General features: G+C 38.2%; 1 protein-coding gene across 2 annotated transcripts in view; it reads right to left on the bottom strand.

Annotated features, from left to right (window-relative positions):
• Window positions 1-22,461, bottom strand: part of ptpn9a (protein tyrosine phosphatase non-receptor type 9a) — a 105,972-nt gene that overhangs the window by 24,682 nt on the left and 58,829 nt on the right. The window contains exons 4-6 of one of the 2 annotated variants that reach the window (XM_062547224.1): window positions 20,212-20,336; window positions 19,965-20,070; window positions 8,743-8,853 (exon numbers count right to left, since the gene is read on the bottom strand). In XM_062547224.1, the coding sequence (XP_062403208.1) occupies window positions 8,743-8,853; window positions 19,965-20,070; window positions 20,212-20,336 (342 nt within the window). The remainder of the gene's footprint in view (window positions 1-8,742; window positions 8,854-19,964; window positions 20,071-20,211; window positions 20,337-22,461) is intronic. The other variant, XM_062547225.1, reaches the window with a different exon arrangement.

Raw genomic sequence — 22,461 nt, 5'->3', positions numbered from 1 at the left:
CTACTTAATCACATATAGCCTGCCCCCTTACAGTCCTCTAGTCCTGATAGTGAACCATAGGCCTATTGATATTGATGCTTAAAATTCAGACTGTGCCTTTAAATAGGCGACTTTTTTCATCTATCAGCACAATGTGACAGCCATTTCCACTAAAAAAAATCAGCTCAATATTATGTGCAAGACTGGTGTTTACCAAGCATGCCAACGTGTTAATATCTTAGCACTATTGTCATACGTTTTCTCATAGTGAGATGGCTATCGCGAAATATGTTTTGAATGACATGGGGCGCACGGAGGTGAACGGTTGGACAAACGCGAAATGACAAGGTGTTAACTAAACAATTTAGTAGACCTAAAGTCGACAGGCTTTGTGGTTAAAACGATGAAAACCAGTAGGCTAGTCGGTCACAGCTAACTTCAAGCACAATAGCTTAGACTTACACGCACATAAATTAAAAGTCAATACAGCATCACGAGATTGCTGCTGTCATTATCGGAAAATCCAGACACGTCAAACTGGACGCGAACGCGTGGCAAAGCCAAAACAACTTCATAAATGATGTATCTTTAAATAAATAATTTGACCTTTACCGTTTCATGGCTTCTGCTAAGAAACAAATAGTTCACCACACACATCGAACTTGCATCAAACATTCATCAACACACGTCTGCTTTCACTTTCAATGAAGAAGACTAGCGAACGGACATGTTTGCGGAGTGATGAATGAGAAGCACCAAACCCGTCGTCATTGTCAGCGCGCGCCCTACGGCAAATTAATTTTATTTCCCTTCATTTAATAATTGGTCTATTGAGTCAGACTGCCGAGAAATATGTAGGCCTAGCACTTTCAAGCATTCACAAGCACTTTACACCAAATCCAAGCATTTTTCAAACCTTGAAAACACCACATTAAAATCCAAGCATTTTCATGGATTTCAAGCACCCGTACGAACCCTGCATATAGCGCATCATATAGCCACTCTGCTGTGAGGTTACATTCACATTAATTCAATTCCACTAACGTTATCAGGAGAATAGCGTAACGTTTTATTTTGAGCTCTGGTTGTCACTCATTGGACATAACAGATATAGCCTACCAAACTCCAAGACGAGTCATAGTAGAGTAAGTTAAGCACCCAGCCAATTAAACATGACCAAGGAAAAAGTGACAACTCACGATGCCATGCCATGCTACCTAAATCATAGAAGTTAACGTTACTGGACAGTGGACACTCATCTTTTCTATTACACCAGAAATATTTGTCTTTACCTTTGTTCGTTTTTTGAACATTTAAGTTATTTAATGAAAACATGATGTATCCTTGAACTATGCTTGACTCTTTTCCTAAAACCGAATGAAACCTAATTATGTTCACGTACATCTTAAAGTGACAGGCACCCAATTAGATCTACACACCACCCCTGTAATATCATTACAGTGTAATCAATATGAAGTATTCAGTTTACTGAATATTTTAAGCTATAAGTAATTATGCAGATCCTAAAATACTATAAATTGATAACAAAATGTATACAAGTTCTGAATTCAAAATATGAAATAGAAACAAGACAAGCCATTTTCTGTGTGTGTAGGGTTTGAGCAGAGACTATGATTGCCACTGCTGTGAATGATCTGTATCCTGCTTAAGGCAAGAAGGTTTTCAAGGAAATTTCATAGTGCTCCTAAATTTCTTTCTGTGCTCCTAAACTTTTTCATTTAGGAGCACCTGTGCTCCTAGTGAAAAAGCTTAGCGTACAGCCCTGCGTTATGTTGATTTAAGTTGAAACAAAACATGTTATGAACTGAGAAAATCCATGGTTCTACATCATTGTTGGCAAAATGATCATGATAGCCTACATATTTCAGCGATATCTGGTTTAGTCTTGAGTAGGCCTAGGCTACTTTGCTATAAATGAGTTATAGACTTATATATAGACTATATTGTGGTATGTTATAATGTTTGAAATATATGTATCACAGTTTATCAATAGTTCTCATAAAAGTCATCAGATGTCATCATTTAAGGGGTTATTTTTCAAAAATTTCTCCCGGGGGTGCTGGGTATATTTTCCTCTTTTTTGTCCTTTACCAATCACACCCCTGAAATATGGTGTGAATCAATCCATGCTGTTCAACATTATCGAGTGCTGTCAGTAAGAAAAAGAACAAGGAAATTTGATATGACATAGACCAAATAGAGCAGCAGCAAACACTAATGAAATGGTTCCATTTTCTATGCCCCATTCAGTTAACCTAATGATAGCTGCTGGTAGGTCTATTGGGCTTAGGTTGTATCAAATTGTCTGGTTCTTTGTCCTACAGTGACCTCAAACAACAGGGCTTTGGATTTGTTCACACTCGATTTCGGTACTGGAAAACTGGTCTTGAAAGTCCTTAAAAAGTGCTTGAATTTGGCCATGAAAAAGGTGTACGAACCCTGAAGTTAACTTGGCTAGGCTGCAGCGAGAGTTGCAGTTCAGATGACTGAACTAGACGTTTGATAAGTTAACAAAGTTACCAGTGAGAGTTGCAACTTGCAACAGGAGGAATTAAGGGGAAAGAACTAGGACCGAGGCATAAGCATTCCAGCAAAAGGTAACGAAGAGATTTATTTTCAACCAAAGGATATCTGCTAAGACCTGAAAAAAATCTCTCTCCACTTAGAGAGATTAGGCTACACAAACTCATCTCATAGGCTAAGCTAACAGCACACACCTTAAAAACTAGATGGTAATGTCCCCCAGTTGTGAAGAGCAGCAAGCAAAGTCTGAAATATCATCAAAGAAGCTAGTTGCTACTGCAAATAACGTCAATGGATGCCCTGTAAGAACCATGGAGGTATTATATATAACTGGAGAGCGTGACTAAGTCCCACCCTCCATTCAAATGAATGGCAGAGGCTAGGCTAATAAATCCATAGACAGTAAAAGATATGGACAGAGCCATCACGTAGACGTCAGCAGACACCAAGGAAGCAAAAGTAGTTTTTTTTTGGTCTACTATCTCCTGCGCAGGCTCAGGGGGACGTACATGTGACGTTGGCACGTAGTCTGACCTATGGCAACGCTTTACTCTCTCTTGATGCATGCGCATTACCTAACTGACGTCACTTTTAGCATTGATTTAGGAAAACGTTTATTACTCAGACAATAAGACAGTTACGAGGTTATAACGCTAATGGCACAATTTTGTATGTACTCAGACAATAGAAAAGGTTCGTACAAAGACTGAAAATGCTTCAACTGTAACGTTATTTGATGACAGATGTCAAAAGTGGCGCTTACGCCCCATAGGATTCAATGGAATGGCTAGTTAGCACTGGTCTCCTAATTACCATAGTGGCCGCCATACTGTCTACACTCTCCGAACGTTCGCCTGCCCCCTTGAGTAAATCCGGCCAATTCGTAAGGTGCCTCTCATGCAGCGTTTATACGTCCTCCCTCGCTCCTCGATGCCTCGATCCTCACTGATCTACATAAAGAATGATGGGGGGGGGAAACAATGGGATAGTCTATCCAGTGTTAGTTATAGATCAGTGGGAACGCCCCTCGAGGATCGAGCATCGAGGATCGAGGAGGCATGATGAGAGGCACCCATAGTCAACGCCATATTGAACACTGGAGCTCTGATCCAGCGCCAGCCGGCTCTGACCATGCGCAAAGTTCCAAAGCTGGAAATGACGCATGGACTTAGATTGATTTTTATTGGACATTCTGCAACAACAAGAAGAAAAAGTTGCTCGGGAACGCACACCTGAGTCCGGTGGAGTGTCGCACTGAGTAATGATTGGCTGTAGGTACCCGTCCACCAACATGTGCGCGCATGAAAGCTTGTGCCCAACACGGATTTTCGTGCACAGAGCTGGTTCTAAATGCTCCATAACCATGAGGCGCCATACTTGAAAATGGTGCTTGCTAGCATGCCGAAGCTAATTTACACGGCCTTGACCCCCTGGGTAAGAACCAACTTTTATGTGAATGTGAATGTGATGCATGTTTATTGTAAGATTCAGTCAGATCTGCACAGTGCCGCAAGAAGTCGAATGTGCCCACTTATTTGACACTATCGGAACAGGAAGTAAGGCAATGCACTGACTTCAGCAACAGTGCTTATTATAACCTCTCTATACACTTTCAAAGTTTACAATACTTTGGTTGTAGTGTGTAGAGGGTCCCTACCATAGACAGAAGTCCCTACAGACAAATGAAAGTATAAGGCTTGAGCCTTGTCAGTGGTTTGAAAATAGCGATTGATTTCGATGTGGCTCTATGCCCGATGCTGTAAGCTATTCCAAATAACAATCTAGCTCAGAACTTTGATTATGGTTATGGCTATGTGGCAGACATCTTTGTCCAAAGCGACATACAAATAATTAATGCAGCTTAACGGTGGGTTTCCACACAACTTAAATTTCGCCTCGAATTTCGCAATCGAAATTATGCGAATTCGCCTCTTCGCGTAAATCAAAGTTGGCAAACTCTGAACTTTATGCAAATTAGAACCACTCAGAGCAATTCAGAAGCCTGCGTTGTAGGCTACACAGAGGCGGAAGTAACAAAAAAAATCAGAGAACAATGGCGGCGGCTCCGGGGGTCGTAACTGACCATATCAAATGTGAATAAAGGTCTCTTGACCACTTTTAATGGTTTATTTTGATACGGTTTATTGTTTATATGCGATACAAATGTGGTCAGGAAACACAGATCATTGCAAGTTAACGTAATCTCTCGAACTGTAGAGTTAGCTTGGTAGCTTGTTGACCCATTAGAACCAATTGAAAACACATAGCAACTAGATAGCTAGCTCGCTGATATGAACTACTGTGGTGTTTCTGTAGAACATGAATTGTTGTCAACATAAAAATATTAAAACGGATTGTTGTATGTATGCCACTTGAACATACTTGGGCTAAATAAACCACTAGATATAATCTGAAGCACTTGACTGTCTCGCTAACAAACCACTAAGCTAACCTGTTGAGCTACCGTTGACCACCGTTTTCAACGAAGGTATCCTGCCTGTCACTCAGCCAAAAAATGCTAGGTGTGTGACCACGCCTCCTGGGCGAAATGCTAGCAGGCATTTTTCGCGTAGTGACATGCTCTGGAAACCCAGCGTAACTCCCAACCGAGTTTGAACTCATCATCCATAAACAGACCCTAGGTTGTGTGAACGCTGAACCTTCCCTTTAATAACGTATTGTATACAGACAAAATAGTGATTGATGCCATGCCATGTGGATATAAAAAAATAGCACAAGAGCCTCAATATCGCTAGTTTATGCACTTCTTCCACATCTAGATACTTTTAACACATCTAGATATTAGATAAAGGTTGGGAAGGCTAGGAATAATACTGCCCTAATGCCCAAACATGGCCTCCAACATTTTTGGGAGTGTACATTTTGTAAAAATGTATGAAAACATTGGAATTTGACAAAAATATTCTATAGGTCTTGATGTAGACAAACATTGAGCAAACTTTGAGATGGTGTGGCAACCATTTTCCTGGAGTGAAATGTAGGATTACTGCTACTAGTTACTAGCTACTAGTTTCCAAGCAAGTAGAGCAATGGACCAACTCTGTCAGATAAACCTCAGTTCCTGCTCCAGCATGAAGCCAATGTGGCAGTAACTTTAAAGGAGAGTCTTTCGATTTAAATGGTAATGGGATACCAGGTTTGTGCAAAATTCAGAATTGAATTGAGAATGACTCCTAAATTCAAATTCAATTCTTGAGTTTGAATTGAATGAATTTGAATTGAGGACAAAAACAGGATGCAGAATTACAATTCGAATTTGAATTAAGGGAAGTAGAATTGAAATTCAATGAAATTCAAATCAATTCATTAGGGCTGGGCACGTTAACGCGTTAATATCACGTTAACTCATCAATCATTTAACAATTATTTTATCGCGCATTAACGCAGTTTTTATTATTTATTTTATACTGTAAAAGTCTGTTGCTCACAGGCTGGTCACAGGCGTCTCATCACGCATTGAAATTCCATTGCCTAAATCACGAAATCAGGAGATGTGCAACAGAAGTGAGAGAAGGCACTGGCTGCAGCAGTGCAAGTGCAAGTCACATGTTCACGGTGCACGTTGTCACAGGCACGTCTAATGTTTTTGTTTTGCGCTGGAATTGCGGCTACTGTCTTCATTGGCATTGATAAGTTAAACAGTCGTTTTTTCCTACATGGTAACGTTGTTGTATGGAAAGAAAACATTAGCCTTGAGTATTTGAATATTCAGTTGTAAACAAAGACATCTTCCTATGTAGCCCAAGCTGTAAATGGACTGAAGTTCGCTCTAAATATCTAATTTGATCGATTATGCTAACCGTTAGCATTTCTATGGGATTTCTCATTGACATTAGCCATAAGCTAACGCATTAGTCTCTATTCTGTAACTTGGAATGATAGCCTACGTGACTGCACTCTAACAAAACATTTAAGGAAATAACTGAAATGTACTCTGTTGTTCTGCTTAGTTTTACAGTAAAAGTTTGAAAAGAATTTCAGCATCAGAGTTTCCCTTGGGAAATTGGTTAACATCCATCTATTCTAATGTAGCTGGTTGACTTCATCATTACCACACACACAAGTGGGGGCAGAATTACAAATGTGTCATAGAGTGACAATGCATTGGCTGATTTGGTTAAAATGTTACAGGTTGGTAATTGATTATAATAGTAATGTTGCTACTCAGAAATAATGAGCTGTAAAGTAACTCAGACTTTAAAAAAATGTTTTAAAGGATATCGACTAATTATCGTTATAGTCAAAATCACAAAAAAATATCAAGATATTATTTTTTGCCCATTTCACTCACCCCTATAGGCCTAAATAAAAAAATAATTTTGACATTATACCAGGCTAGGCTTATTACAACAAGTATTATGGAAATATCTACACGCACCAAAATAGTGTGTACAATAAGCTTTAAATTTGTATTTCTTTTGATTACATTTGTGTAATTACATTGAGATTTAAACTAAATTGTTTATTTAACTGCTACTGTATAAACAAAATGCTGATGTTAAATGTTTGCAGAAAAAAATGCTATGGCACTTGCATTCATATGGCAGCACATTTAAAATAAATATGAATTCATTATTGAGTTTTGCGTATTATACTGCGATTAATCATGATTAATCAGGGAAATCATGCAATTAATCGCGATTAAAATTTTTAATCGTTGCCCAGCCCTACAATTCATATACTGTACATAATATAAGGGTACGCTGCAAATTATTTGATTCTTATCAAGATAAAAAAAATAGATTAGAAGTGTTAGATCATTTATATTGTTTGAAGCGTGAATTTCTTACTTTACGTAAGTGTTCAACTTTACACTATCTTAAATCAAGCACATCTTTTTTTGTCTCAAATAGGCATGAAATCTTAAAATGAGGTAAATACTGTTAAAATGAGATCTTTTACATCTCTCCCTCAAATTCTTATCAAAATAAAGCTTGTTTTAAGATTAAGAGACAAGAAAATTTGACTTAATTTAAGATGACATTTAAGATTTAAGATATCATCTTATGCTTACAACAACTTATGTAACAACTTTAAATAGAAGTAATCTAGACTTGTCACAAGCTGTGGTACTGTGGCGCAACAGGTTACAGTATTAGTCCAACTACCCACGGGGACCCGGTCCGAATCTCTCCCCAACTCTTTCACTCACCTACCCGTTACCTGTCTATCTTCATTGTCCTATCTGAATAAAGGCAAAAAGTCCAGAAAATATTCTTCCAAAAAAAAAGGAATATAATCTGAGGCTGTTTAAATTTAAGTAACCTCATTTTACAACCAGCATTTCATGCTTAAATTAAGTATATTTTACTTATGTTGGGGATGTAAAAATTATATTTATAATCTTAAAAACAGCAATTTCAGCTTATGTTAAGTTTCCAAATACCTCTGTAGACATGCTTATTGCTAGATTTTTTTTAATTCACAAAATCTTGTCAAGTGAAATTATCTTGCTGCATGGACAGAAATTTTCACTTGTTTTGAGTACCTTTTACCTCAGATTTAGTGTTTTTATCTTGTTTTTAAGACACCCTTTTTTGCAGTGTTTAACAATTAAGTTTCACAAAATGTCAGATATGATCTCAACAAACACACAATTTATAATTGAAAACAGTGATCAATTACATTTCCAATGTAATTTTCCCTGAACTGAATGTATGTGAGATTCAACACATTCTTCCTGTTATGTGACATGTGAATTTGTTTTGAATTGCCATGAATTGAATTCCACTTCCTGTCATTCCAATTCCAATTCAAATTCAACTTCCTGTGGGGTGGGGCCAATTCAATTCAAATTCCAACTCATGAATTGAATGGAGGCAAATTCTAAAATTCGGAATTGTGCACAAGCCTGTGGGATACATGATAAAAGACTTTTATTTCATCAACAGTGCTCCATCTAGTGTCCATTTGTGAAGATATGAATTAGAAAAGTGCCTCCAGATGATGCCATATGCCCCAATATTCCCAAATAAGTAAGTGCAAGCTGTTAGAGTACTGGCTCAAACTTCACATATCAATAACATAACTTCTAAATAGCAGCAATCATTAAAATATGTCTGTCTTTGCATGCAATCATAGCCATCCACAGTCATAGAAAGGTCCAAGCAAGTTTTTGATCCTTAATTTCTCTTATATTTATTATATATATTTGTTGCTTCATAAAAACAGGACATCTGTTCCCTTTTGAGTACTTACTCGTTCTCTTAGCTTTTCCTTTAACAGCAGACTCAACAGGTTGTATGGAACACGGAACCACACTGGTGCCCCAACAATGAACACCTTCTTCAGTCTTGCCGGAAACGCCCCCTAAACAAGAAGAAACATCTTAAACAGAGGAACAAACTTGACACTGAATACATGCAAGTAGTGGTGGGTTCTTCAATCAGGCAGACTATTACCACTAATATTAATATTACCACTTATTATATGGCTCTCTAGAATGTTGAGGGAGAACCCCGCTGCGCGTCGGGGTTCTGTTCATCCTGTCGGGATTTATTTTCCGATAATGACCGGCGTTCTATAGCCTACATTATCCCTTACTTATTACATTAACTGGCTATATTATTATGGCTGATTTATGCGTCCACAAGGCTGATAGAAACAAATCATGTCTGCAGACATATGTGGTTACTCTGTGAACAATTTGAATGACTGGCAGCAGTCGCAGACATGCCGCATGTTGTACCCAGGATCTATCACAGCCCTCCTTCACGGTACTACATGCTCTGCCGGTAGACTGAATGCTCAAGCAAAGAAACCAAGAGTCGTTCCATCCTGTGGGTGCCAAGTGACATTTCAATGAGATGACTGTCATATTTTTTTTTTAAAAAAGAGAAAGTCTCCAGCCTCGTGATCATGCTCATGAAAAGGCAGACTGACCGATTGAGGAGTGTTGAGTGTTGTAAAATATACACGCTAAAGCTGTAGGGGAAGCTCTGCAGAGAAATATGCAAGTGTAAGACGAGCGAAAAAGAGAAGCGAAAGCGAAACTGGTGATGAAATCGCCAAACCTGCATAGCTTCCCTTTAAACTATGCAACCACCATGTATACCCTATCAACACCTTAGTGACGATATCTACATTAACTATCTATACATTTTTGCATTTTCATGTACTGGCAATTCCTTGAAATTGAATTTCTAGTGTGTTTTGTTCCTGCAAGTGTGCAAGCCAGGTGTAAAAGCGCACTTAATTGTGATAAAATGTGAAAGATACTTGAGGTGGTTGCTAGGCTGCTATGAGTTGGTGAGAGTCATAGTTGATGACAACTGACAGTTGGAATGGCTGAACAGTTAAATAGTCGGATAGTTTAAATTGTTAAACTATTTAGTAAGCAAATTACTGTAGTGAGGACTTTTAATTTTGCGCATCTGTATACAAATTGACAACTTGACAAATCTTACGCACCTGGCTGGACACTCACGCTTTCAGAATCAACCTCGCACTCTCACACACACACACGCAAGAAATGTCACTCCAAATCCATAATTTTTTTTCTTCAATCTGTTCGTTGTCCGTTGGTAACTATGTAGAGATTACCGGTAAAACGGTAAACCATGATAAAAATGTTGACTTTAACAATTACCGTGTTCATTTCAAATATTATTATTATCACGGTTGATGAACACGGTGTGGAAACCGTGTGTTAAATTCCTCCCAGCTTCACCCGAGCCTAAATTTGACATAGGCCTGGGCCTGGCAGACTTCTATGAAACAAAAATGGTATCCTACTGATTCTGTTGTCTAAATGATGGATTTAACCACAATTCGGTGTAGGCTACACCTGCTTTAAAAAGGCGGAACATTTTCATCGCAAATGTGCGCTGTATCATATAGCCACTCTGCGTCTTTTATAGGCTACATTCACATTAAATCCATTCCACTAACGTTATCAGGAGAATACCGTAATGTTTTATTTTGAGCACTAGTTGTCACTCATTGGATATAACAGATATACCAAACTCCAAGTCAAGTCATGGTAGAGTAAGTTAAGCACCCACCCAGCCAATTAAACATGACCAAGGAAAAAGAGAACGGAACAACTCACTAGTGTTAATGTTGTCACCTATTTTTAATTTAGTCATAGTCTTAGTCTTGTGACGAAATGTTCTTTTTAGTCTCAGTCATTTTTAGCCATTCAAATATCATTTTTGTCAGTCTAGTTTTAGTTGACTAAAAGTCTCATCATTTTAGTCTCGTTTTAGTCAAAAGTAAACTCTAGGTATCTTAGTCAAGTTTTAGTCAAAACATTTTAGTCTTTTTTATATAACAAGATACTTTTGAATAGGGTACTATTTCAGTCAAATAGTGTTTCAGCTACAGTATGTGTTTCACACATCTCAATTTCCCCCCAATATCTTATGTCCACAGCAGTAGACCCAAATAGGCCTACGAATGTTTTACTCCGCTACACTAGATGGCGGTATGCTAGGGTGACCAGACGTCCCAGTTTTCCTGGGACAGTCCCGATTTTGAGTGGCGTGTCCCGAGCGCCCAAACTGGTGACGTCAAATGCTACTGTAGCTACTGTAGTTTGTTATCACCATGTTACAAACAAACTCAAAACAATTAAACTGATCCTAAAAGATAAAGTATGACCACTAGAAGCAATAGAGCTGACCTAAATGCATAGCATATTGAAGGCATTTAACTAAGTTCCCATCGTGGGCCGAGATATATTTTTTCTAAAAGAAAATCCCCTCCACTCCCGCTAGCCTCTAGGAACGCAACCACTAGATGGCGATGAGATTACTATCCCTCCCTATACCAACTAAGACTGCAGATTCGTAAAGAAACGCAAGAACCCACATCATAAGTGTATCTAAATGAGTTTTGTACCAAACATGATATTTAACCGTGACTCGAGGAGCTGTAAACAGCTTGTAAAGGCCAACGCCCACGTACGCGGCGCGCCGCGACAATAAAAATAATAGTTTTTGTTTTCAATGGAGCAACGCCCAGTGGAAACGTCTGCCGCGAAGCAGCTGCACAGAGATAGAAAACTATTCTAAAATCCTGCGCGTCAAGCCCAGACCGCCGAACACCGCTAAACGCCGCTTCTGGTGGGCGCCGGGCTTAAGGTTGCGTGTACAAAACCGCTAGCTATCACTTCCCATTACGGTGCAAACGTTAGCTAGCTAGCTTGATTAGCAGGCTAAATGAAATGGTTTATTGTGTCCGAAAGTGTGTCCGAAAGTTTATTGAGATCACACACAAGCAATGACAATAGAGAAGTTTCTGTTTTATGTTATTTCAGTTTAGATTGCGACAACATACAAGTTTAACCAAAGTCCTTAGCTACCTAGCTAGCAAACCTTACTAGCCCTTGCCATTAACTTTCTATGTAGGCCTACTGTGCTAGCTAGCTCGATTAACAGGCAAAGTGAAATAATGTTGCGTGTCCGGAAGTGAGTTTTAATGGCATCACATGAGAAAAGTTCTGTTTTGACTAGGAGACTGGAACTAGGGCCATTGTCTTGGCAGATTCGCGACGAGATTCGCTGTTCTAAAACTACCTAATGAAAGCTTTGCAACGGCTTGCAAGTGCTGGCAACGATGTGCAACGTTTAATCATAGACAGTAAAAGAAAATTGCATTTAATTCACACCTCCGCAACAGTTTCGTCTCGTCGCAGATCTTTGGTGTGAATGGGGAATTATGTTTTTGTTGTGTGATGGCTTCCGTTGTTCCGACAAGCTGCGACATAATCCCTAACCGCTAGATGGGAGAATTTCACAATGAGATTTTTTTGAGACGCAAGTGCGTGCACTCTGGTTGTACTGAAGTGGAATGACCCCAAGGTATTAACATTAAAATTTTTCAGAACTCCATGTAGGACATTTCTGTACATAAATGTAAGCACTGTGGCAGTAGTACTGCAATATTTAGAAAATGTACTCTTGTACTCTTGATACTCAAGTACTTTTACTCAAGTGATGAAGCTGTGTACTCTGTCCACTTCTGACTGGTTGAAGGACTATCCAACCGTACGGAGTGATTTGAACTACCGTAAAACTTCAAACAATAGCCGAGTCCCAAATAGACGCATGTCTCTTTTAAACGCCTGGTGTGGCTACAGATTTGGGTTAAAAGCCGGTCTCCAACAGAAGCCTGGTCTGTTCTTTTAGTTTCGGGTTGTATTTATTTTTCTTATACCCGTCAGATCGTCTGTTTAAGCCAGCATGGTGCAGATTGCGCGCACTAAATTTATAATTGCGTGACTGCGGAGGTGAAAGCCAGAGTTCCAAATTCTTAACTTTTTTCGACATAGGCCTACCGGTATGCTATGTCCTGCATTATTAAATTAATGCCATTTTGTTAAATTTGCGCACTAGACAACATATTTTATCACAAACTTTCTTTGTTTAGTTTCACTTTCTCTCGTTTCTCCGCGTTTCTCTCAATTCCATGGCGGAAAAGAAAAAGACAAAGACATGATTTGATTTAAATGACATTTAAGCTGACAGTTGTCAAATTTGCCTAACAAAATTTCTGAGAAGTAGTGGCAAGATATTTCTCAGTTGATCCAAAGAGGGTGCGTAAAGGCTGAGCTGCAACGTCTATCTCCAAAGAGGGAGAGCCCTGCGCATCTGGTCGGGAGCTGCGCAAGCAATGCAGGCAAGTGGAGGAGATTGACGAGGAGGAGGAATTCACAAATCAACTTGTAGCCTAGTTGAGGATCACGGTGATAGCGATGAATAGGATAGTTTTTAATCACACGATTGCAGTTGTTTTACAGGGTAACATTCATTCTTTATTGTTGATGTGTTATCAGGGGCAACAAGTTCATAGGCTCGATGGTAACTTGAATTGTTCAGCCCGCGGTCACATCATTTCGTTATTTTAAGCTGCCAATAATTTAAGACACAGCCTATTAGTAGGCTAATTACAGTGCATGAAAATGCACTGTACTGTTATCCCTAGGCTTCTTCTTCTTCTTCTACTACTTCTTATTAGAGTGCATGAAAATGTACTCTACTGTTATCCGATTTTTTTTAATTTTTATTTTTCCTCTAACGTTTTTGTGCGTGCAATTCAGCTTCAACCGTTTAACGTAGAAACTTCATTCAAACTGCGGTTCGTAGGTCTTACTTAGGTGACTTCAGCTATGTATTTTTCAACTTTGTAACTTTTATACTTTTTGAACTATTAAATAAAAACTATTAAAATTTCCCCATAGACTTAACATTACATTATGACATCATAATAGGGCAATTCGAATCTTATGCCAGGTGGCCAGTCCAGGTGCAGCAGCTCTCTCTCTCTCTCAGGCTTTAAGCATACAATCTCATTAAGACTACAGATCCTGTTTCATACTTCCTCTGTCCACAACTGTTTCAAAATAAAAGTCCTCACTGCAATAATACACTATTAAATCATTTAACCATTGAAAATACTCAACTATTTAACTGTTCAACCACTCCAACTGTCAGTTATCATCAACTATGCCTCCAGTCAACTACATGAAACCTCCAGGTACCTAGCAACCAACATAGCAACCATTAAAATAAAGCTTTTATGACAATTTCCATAGCAACCAACATGATTATACTACAGTAACTTCTTTATTTCTGATAGTGGCCATCATGGATACCCTAGCAACAAATGTTTCAAAATAAAAGTCCTCACTAGCAAGTTAGCTAGTTAGCATGGTTAGCATTGTTAGCATAGTTAGCATTTCTAGCATAACTGCTAGAAATCATTAGCTAAGTTAGCTAATCAACCTGGTTAGCATTGTTAGCAAAGTTAGCATTGTTAGCATAGTTAGCATTTTTAGCATTACTGCTAGAAATCATCGGTTAAGTTAGCTAATCAACCTGGTTAGCATTGTTAGTAAAGTTAGCATTGCTAGCATAATTAGCATTTTTAACGTAACTGCTAGAAATCATTAGCTAAGTTAGCTAATCAACATTTTAACATGAATAGAAATCATTAGTTAAGTTAGAACTGGAATGTTTCATCTTTAAACTGTCTACCTTCACACTATCAACTCTCTAAACTATGCAACCACCATGTTTACCCTAGCTATACCTTAGTAACCATATCTACATTATCTATCTATTTTTGCATTTTCATGCACTGGTAATTCCTTGGAATTGCATTTCTAGTTCTAATATGATCTGATTTGTGAAACACATTCGAATTAAAGGCTAAATAAAGTAGCCTACCGTAATATAATGTGGTAACCTCCTGTTGTCATGCTTTCCGTCTGCTTATGCTATTGGGTAGTTATTTCTAATCCTACAATAAACCTACACTCAATTAACAACCCTAAATTAAACGCCTGTCTCATAGACGCCTGTCTCAAATAAACGCCGGTGCATTTTGGCGATTTGGCAAAATAAAAGCCTGGGCTATTGTTTGGAGTTTTACGGTATGCCCATTGATCACGCCTCTTGTGCAGTCAAAAGAAAGTTCAGCCTCCCCATACTCATGTTAAATCTTAAAAGATTGAGCTTAGTATGAGAAAACAGTCTGCACAACTTCTTTTGTCAGAAAAAGACTGCAAAGTCTGAACGTACCCTAACTCTACAGCGGTTTGTTTGCAGTAAGAATGCTTTTAGGCTAACTTTACTGATGTTAGGCAGGAGATCGGGAGAGAGTCAGAGTAGTCTAGAAACTTTGGACACAAACACACAGAGCTCTGTATGAAAATGAAGTATGAAAATTTAACCCTCACGGTTTTCGTTTTATTATCACAGCATTTAAAAAAATATATGTTCAATATGTTAAGAAAGCACTGATGGGCCTACACAAGCTGAAATAGTTTTACAGTGTTTATTACATTACAAAAATATAGGCAAAACCGTATTGCCTTAAGCGGGATACAGATCATTCACAGTGCCAATCCTGGTCTCTGCTCAACCCTCCACACACAGAAAATGGCTTGTAATGTTTCTATTTCATATAGTATTTTGAATTCATAAACTTTATATATTTTGTTAACAATTTACCATATTTTAGGATCCGCATAATTACTTATAGTTAAAAATATTCAGTAATTTGAATACTTTATTACAGGGGTGACGTGTAGGTCTAATTGAGTGCCTGTCACATTAAGAAATACGTGAACGTAATTAGGTTTCATTCGGTTTTAGGAAAATAGTCACGCATAGTTCAAGGATGAGGTTGGTGTAGCTGCATAAAATACCTGAAACAGAATAACTATTGCATAAATTGAAATGAAGGGGACACTTGTGCAAAGTGCTATCTAAGTAAAATGGTATAAGCTAAGTATAACACCAGACTTGGAAGTTATCTAACAGGCAAACAAGCTAGTGAGTTTTTGGTAGATATGGCAGACAGATGACAACTCTCACAAGGAGCTTATCCAGGCTACCCAACACCAGTAAGCTAAATTGCTTAGATACAGCCAACAGCAGCTAGCCGTACAAACAGCTACAACAGTTCACTACTGCAAGGACATCAAACACACCAAACTAGCTAATGTTACTTACAAGTGAAGTGAAGTGAAGAACTCAGCAACTTCTTGCATATCACAGAGCATCTGCCAAGTGAACACCACTACCTGAATTAATCAGTTAATTCACGTTTTTTCTCTTCTTGGTCTTCTCTGGAAATTATTGTTCTTTCTGCTTCTGCCATATTAGCAAAAGAGAAAGGCTAGGGCAGTTACTATAGCTTGTATTATAGTGTTAAGTGAAAAAATATTCGATTTTGCGCTTGTAAGCAGAATACTACAGTGAAAGACCTTCTGAACAGTTTTAACCACAAGTGTGTCTGACTATTTCCCTACAAGATGCTGCTCATTAAGAAGTGCATGGTGATAGATAAATTAATTTATTGGCTAGTTACAGGCACCAGGGGCTACAAAACATTAGATGACAACTGCTGTTCTGGTCTGATGTAAGTTGAAGTGAGTTTGTTTCTAAATTCAGTATGGGAAAAATATAGCATTGGTACTGAGGGAACCAATGGAGTTCATCCCACTTCCTGGTAAATATCTAGGAAGCAGAGAAGCAAATGATTACGTGATTAATAGAAAAGAAATCACACCAAAAAAAAAAAACCACACACCTGTGTTGCCTATGCCTGTTTGTTATGTGCATATTTACCTGTGTGTCTCACATAGTGAAACTGACTAGGCTAAACTGTACAAAATGCATGAGCTTAAATTTGAAGCAGATCTTATTCTGGGTAAACCCAGCCCCATTTGCCGGCGATTGGATTTTGCCCTGCAGCTCAGGCTGGAAACCTGCACATTTGTCTGTCCTGCTTCCTGTCCATGTTTGCTGGAACCAATCACAAACTAGCTTATCCACCAGGCACACCCGAATCGTTGGTCTGATTGGCTAAAGCGTACAGAGTCACTTGAACTATGCCCATTGATCGAGTCTCATGTGCAGTAGAAATATATTGACACAACAATAAATGATAGAATTAATGTTATGGCTTGTAATGAATGCTATGGTATGTATGTTTCTAGGACAAAACCTTGCAGAGATTCAGATGTGTGTTTGGAATAGTTTGGAAAAAACTTTGGAAAAAAGCACAACATTGAAAAGGGTCCAGTCTGAAACAGTGTCACGCAGTGCAGCATTCTGAACGTTGTGTAATCAAATACACAGGTATGGTGGTAAATAAAAAAAAAAAAAAAAAGAAAATATACACCAGTATTCGGTGTGAACCAGTATACTGCCCAGCACTATATGATGATGGACTGAAAAAAAATGTGGTTTCTTTGATGTGTCCATGAGTCCATTGCTGCTCACTGTTACCTTGGCACCTCTCTCCATTCTGCTGCCGCAGTGATACTACTCAATGTTCCCCAAAATGCCAGGGACATGATTGCTAAGCAAACATAACCACAGGCTAAATAGACACTTATCCAAAGGAGCTACAATGAAAAAAATATATCAGAGACAGCTTGTCCATTTAAGCAGATGATGCAGCACTTAAATAAAACAGGCATGCCTGTGACCCTTCATCACTGTTCGGTAACAACAATGCAATTTTGCACTTAATACTTTTTTCCAACCACCAGCTGCGACTGCTAAGAAATTATACAAATTCTGCTAGAGATGCACCGATTGCAATTTTTTGGCCAATTCCGATTTTTCGTGGAATTTGACCTGCCGATACCGATTTTAGTCAATTCCGATTTCATTCCTTCTAACCACTTTACAGCACATACAAAGAGTTATTTTCTATCCTTTCTTTAATACAACATGTTAATATAGAAATGTGATCAACTTATCAATGGCTGGTAAAAAAAATGTGAATAGAATATTCTAATGTGAATAGAATAAGTGTATAACTGGAAAGTTGGTCTATAGGTGCTACATAGGCTGAGATGTTGGAAAATTACAAAAAACTAATTTTGAGGTAACAGCCTTGAAACACAGCCAATAGCATGCATTCTCAGTCTACACTCTTCTTTGAACTTTCGCGATTGCTTGCGGATACAAAGGAAGTGTCCATATTTGGATGGCATAACGTCATGCAGGAGAAACACAGCTTTCCAACGACACCACACATGATATGTTTTGTATCACTGTTGCGGTAGTGTATGACATGTTAGAATGCTTACTTTTGGCGAATTTAGAAGAAATATACAGGCGTGCGTAGACAAAAGGTAATGAAATAAATAAACCTCTAAATGTGTATATCGGACTTTGTTTTTGTAGTAGTATGAAAGAATACATGCTAAGGTGGCAAACCGAAGCAAAACGATGTTTATTCCTGCCGTGGCTATGTTGCTGCTTGTTGACAGCGCTTGTGGTTCACGCAATTAGCGGCAAGAACGGGAGGTGATGTGCGCTGTTTATGTAACCTGAAGTGACAGCTTAGGAAATTCCACGTAATATGGCAAAGCACAGCGTTCGCTGCATAGAAAAACTCTGTATTAGCGCTTTATCTAGCCCTGAGTGTTGGCCTTTGCTAGCTTCATCAAACTTTGCAAAATCAGCTGTGTGATGTTACAATTAGGTGCGAGTGCATTTGACCGGCATAAAATCGGCATGTCTCAGACTGACCGGCCAGTCGCGGCCGATCACGTGAAAATCGGCCGATTCCGGTCACCAGCCGATCTATCGGTGCATCTAGTCTAGTCGTAATCCCCATAGGCCCAATAGTAAACCCAGAAATGTTGAGTACCCTAAAGTTTTATTGCATAAATGTAATCTATAGGCCTAGTGGATGAAATTCAACTTGGTTGCCTAAAGTTGCACTTTGGGCAATTTGCATAATTAGCATAAATATATAGCCAATTAAGGTGAATAGGGTGCAGGTGAATAGGGTAAAAAAAATAAATAATAGATATCACTATGAAACTTTCTCAGTTGGTTACTTGTGTTAAGATGAGAAAAAAATGTATTGCATGTTTTTTATATTTTAATGTTTACATATGCAAATTAGGCCATATCTCATAAAAAAGGCTCTAATTTGCATACGCACAAAATCAGATAGTGTGATGAGGCCAGGCTCAAAATGTTTCTTTTTTCCAAAGTAAACATGTATACTTGTAGGGCTGAGTTGGTGAAAACCTTTAAAGGAACCTGGTAAGGAGGCAGTGTTAACCCATTGACCCATTTAATCCCAATTGTCATAATTGTGACCGTACAAAAACATCTTGCTCCTGTGCCTTTAAAATGTCATAGTTATTTTATATGTTGTATAGTTCTTGTATAGTTAATGTGTATTTGTGTACATGTGCATGCTGGATATAGTTATTTTGCATATTATGTACTGTACAGTTCTTGTAGGTTTGCGTGTGTGTGCATGCTGTTATAGTTATTTTGCATGGAGCACCTAATTTCTTAATCTGTCTGTCCATAGGTCAACACTGCCTCCTGACAGGTTCCTTAAAGGTTTTCACCAACTCAGACCCCAAGTACACATGTTACCCTTGGAAAAAAATATTTTGAGCATGACTTTATTATTAAACAATCTGATTTTGTCAGTATGCAAATAAGCGCATGTTTAATGAGACATGGCCTCATTTGCATATGTAAACATTAAAATATAAAAAACATGCAATACATTATTTTCTCATCTTAGCACAAGTAACCAACTAAGAAAGTTTCATAGTGATATCTATTATTTAAAATTTTTACCCTATTCACCTGCACCCTATTTACCTTAATTGCCTATATATTTATGCTAATTATGCAAATTGCCCAAAGTGCAACTTTAGGCAACCAAGTTAAATTCCATCTATTAGGCCTATAGATGACATTTCTGCAATAAAACTTTAGGGTACTCAACATTTCTGGGTTCAAGAAATTACGACTAGACTAATCTCTAAATTCTGCTGTACAACCACTGCCTCCAGCAAGCCATTGAGCTGGGATAGGGTTCAATGAATGTGAACAAAGAAGATCTGGCAGGACACAAAATGCATCAGAAGATTTACTATTTATTATTTAATTAACAAGACTGCAACTGATTCAACTAACCTTTAACATGTTGAGTATTTTTTTACTGAGGTCCAGCTCAAAATTGGTGTAGTTTGAGCCAGCCATGTCATAGATAAAGACCAATCCATTCCTCTGAGTCTCAAAGCTGTAATAAATAAAAGAGAGAACATTTTTGTTCATAATCCTGAATAATGTGGTGCGGCATGGTTTGTAATTACCATAAGTGCTGCAAAATACACTGTCGTAACCAGTCATATTGTGTGGCATTTAAAAATATATATTTTACCTTTCTACTGCCCGGTCCAATAGATAGAAGAGTGCCTGAAGCACAAGATGATTGCCAGTTTTGCTCGGGTGATGCAACTTTGCTGTGAAAAGGGCAATGGAAGCCCCAGAGGGATCCCTCACACTCTGTAAGAAGAAATTAAGGTGCAGTCAGTCAGTTTAAGTGTTTCAGAACAAACAGTGCATTTTTTGTCTTTCAGTTATCAACTAATTTCATCGTTAATAACATTTCTCGTCATGTACCCAGAAGGCATTTGTTGCGTGACTAAAGTCAGTCTCTGCAGCCTTCTCGTGCAGTTTATAAGTTCAACAAATTTAAACAGAAGTTGAATTATTTTTACAGACATTTTTAAAAATGGTGCTTCTGCTGCCTTGGCATGCAAATCACTGCAGAAATGGCGTATCTTATTAAATCTAACCAAATGTTATTAATCTTATGTCAAGATGAAAACAACTAGTTGGTACTGTCTTCAGTGTAAAGACATTTACCTACAGTAACGCTTCTCGTGAAATCATTTGACTTAATTTAAGAAAGATTTGACTTATTTTAAGACCTCTATCTGCCAGTGCATTAAGCAAATTTATCCTAAAAACAAACAAATTTGTCTGCCGGTGGGTTGAGTAAATTTGTCTTGGCAAATTTTCTTAAATGAAGTCAAAATTATTTTCGAGAGAGTGATGGGTAAGTCTTTTCATACTACAAACCATACCAAATAGATTTGATTGCGCTGCAAAAAATTTTTATTAATCTTATATTGATCAATCATGGGAAAAGCACAGGGAAAAGGCAATCCTATGCATAGGGAAAAGACCCTACCCCAAAATAAGAACTCAAATATAGTTATGCCGTTCTAAGTCTCTAATCCCCAGTTCTATGCGATCTAAAAGCGTGAAAAAGGGGGTGTTAGGAATTATGTTCTATGCTGCATATTGAACTGCAGGAAGTTCCTACAGTGCGAAGGAGCCACACCAATTTTACAAAGGACTCTACAGTAGGGTCACCTCATGTCATGTTTTGTTGCCCTATGACAATTTACTGAGAGACAGAGGCGGACATTCCTGGTTCCAAAGAGTAAATGTCCTGCCATATATTCTTTCTACCTGTACACTTAATACAAGTGATATCACTAATTATCTGATCTACCTGGCAACTAATTAGAATGAGCTGTTATAAAAATAAATGTTATCGGGACATCCATAGCATTTTTCATGCTGAGTGCAACAAAAAGTGCTCCACACACACACAGCATGCAAGACGGAGCGGATAAAGACGCCAGCATACTGGTTACTAGGCAACCAGTATGGTAGGCTTACCAACTCTCCTTTTACCAGCTCCTCTCCAAGGAAAATCCATACAAGGCAATTACTGTATGTGACTTTCGATTATGTGGATCTTGACTTTCCTTTGTAAATCCAGTTTGTCAGTGTTCTTAACAATCTTCTGTTATTAACTCTGGGTTCACGAGCTGCATTGTTGGTGCTTCGTTTTCGTAGGTTTGGTGCTATTCTGAGCAATATTACTGGTCTCCACAGCCTAGTTGATGTGTTTCATTCAGAAAAACACCCTTTGGTCCATTTTTCGCCAGAGTTACACTTTAAGCTGCTTTGATAATGATAGATGTTGAACAGTGGGCTAATGAAGGAAATCGGATCATGAGATTAGTATAACAGGACATATGAATAGGATAGATGGCTGCATCACCACCTACATAACGCAGGTAAGAGAACGATTGTTGTGCTATCTTGTCAAAATGTCAAAATACAGTCCAGCATTAAGCTTTATTTTGGCAATCCACTCCTGGTGGATGTCTGTGTCTCTTGGGGAATTATGAATAATAGTTCTTAGTTCTGTTGTTGTTAAGAAATATACAGCAATAAGCTCACTCACACCAACTTTTTGAACTTTCTACAACCAAAGCCTTTTTTCGCCCAGTGTGACGAGAGCAAATAGATATTCTCCTGTTGCCACATGTTGGTGCTATATGCCAAATATGCATTGTTGGCAAGACAAAATCACCATTACCATAAGGTTTGTGCCATGTCAAAAAATTATCAAAAGTATTTTGCCTAAAAGATTTAGTTTAAACTTTTCTTCAGTAGCCTTTTTCTATCCCAATTTGACGCACTGGATGGCTGTCTTGACAGGAGTTTTTTGTCTTTCTAATTAAATTTAGACATATCGCTAAAAAACAGTGACTTCTGACATTTACACATGACAAAGTCTTATTCTCCTATTGGAGATTAAATGTTT

Source organism: Sardina pilchardus, chromosome 10 (genome assembly GCF_963854185.1).
Source record: "Sardina pilchardus chromosome 10, fSarPil1.1, whole genome shotgun sequence".
Lineage (NCBI taxonomy): Eukaryota > Metazoa > Chordata > Actinopteri > Clupeiformes > Clupeidae > Sardina > Sardina pilchardus.
Note: the sequence above shows the minus strand (reverse complement) of the source record. Positions and strands in the feature narration are given on the sequence as shown.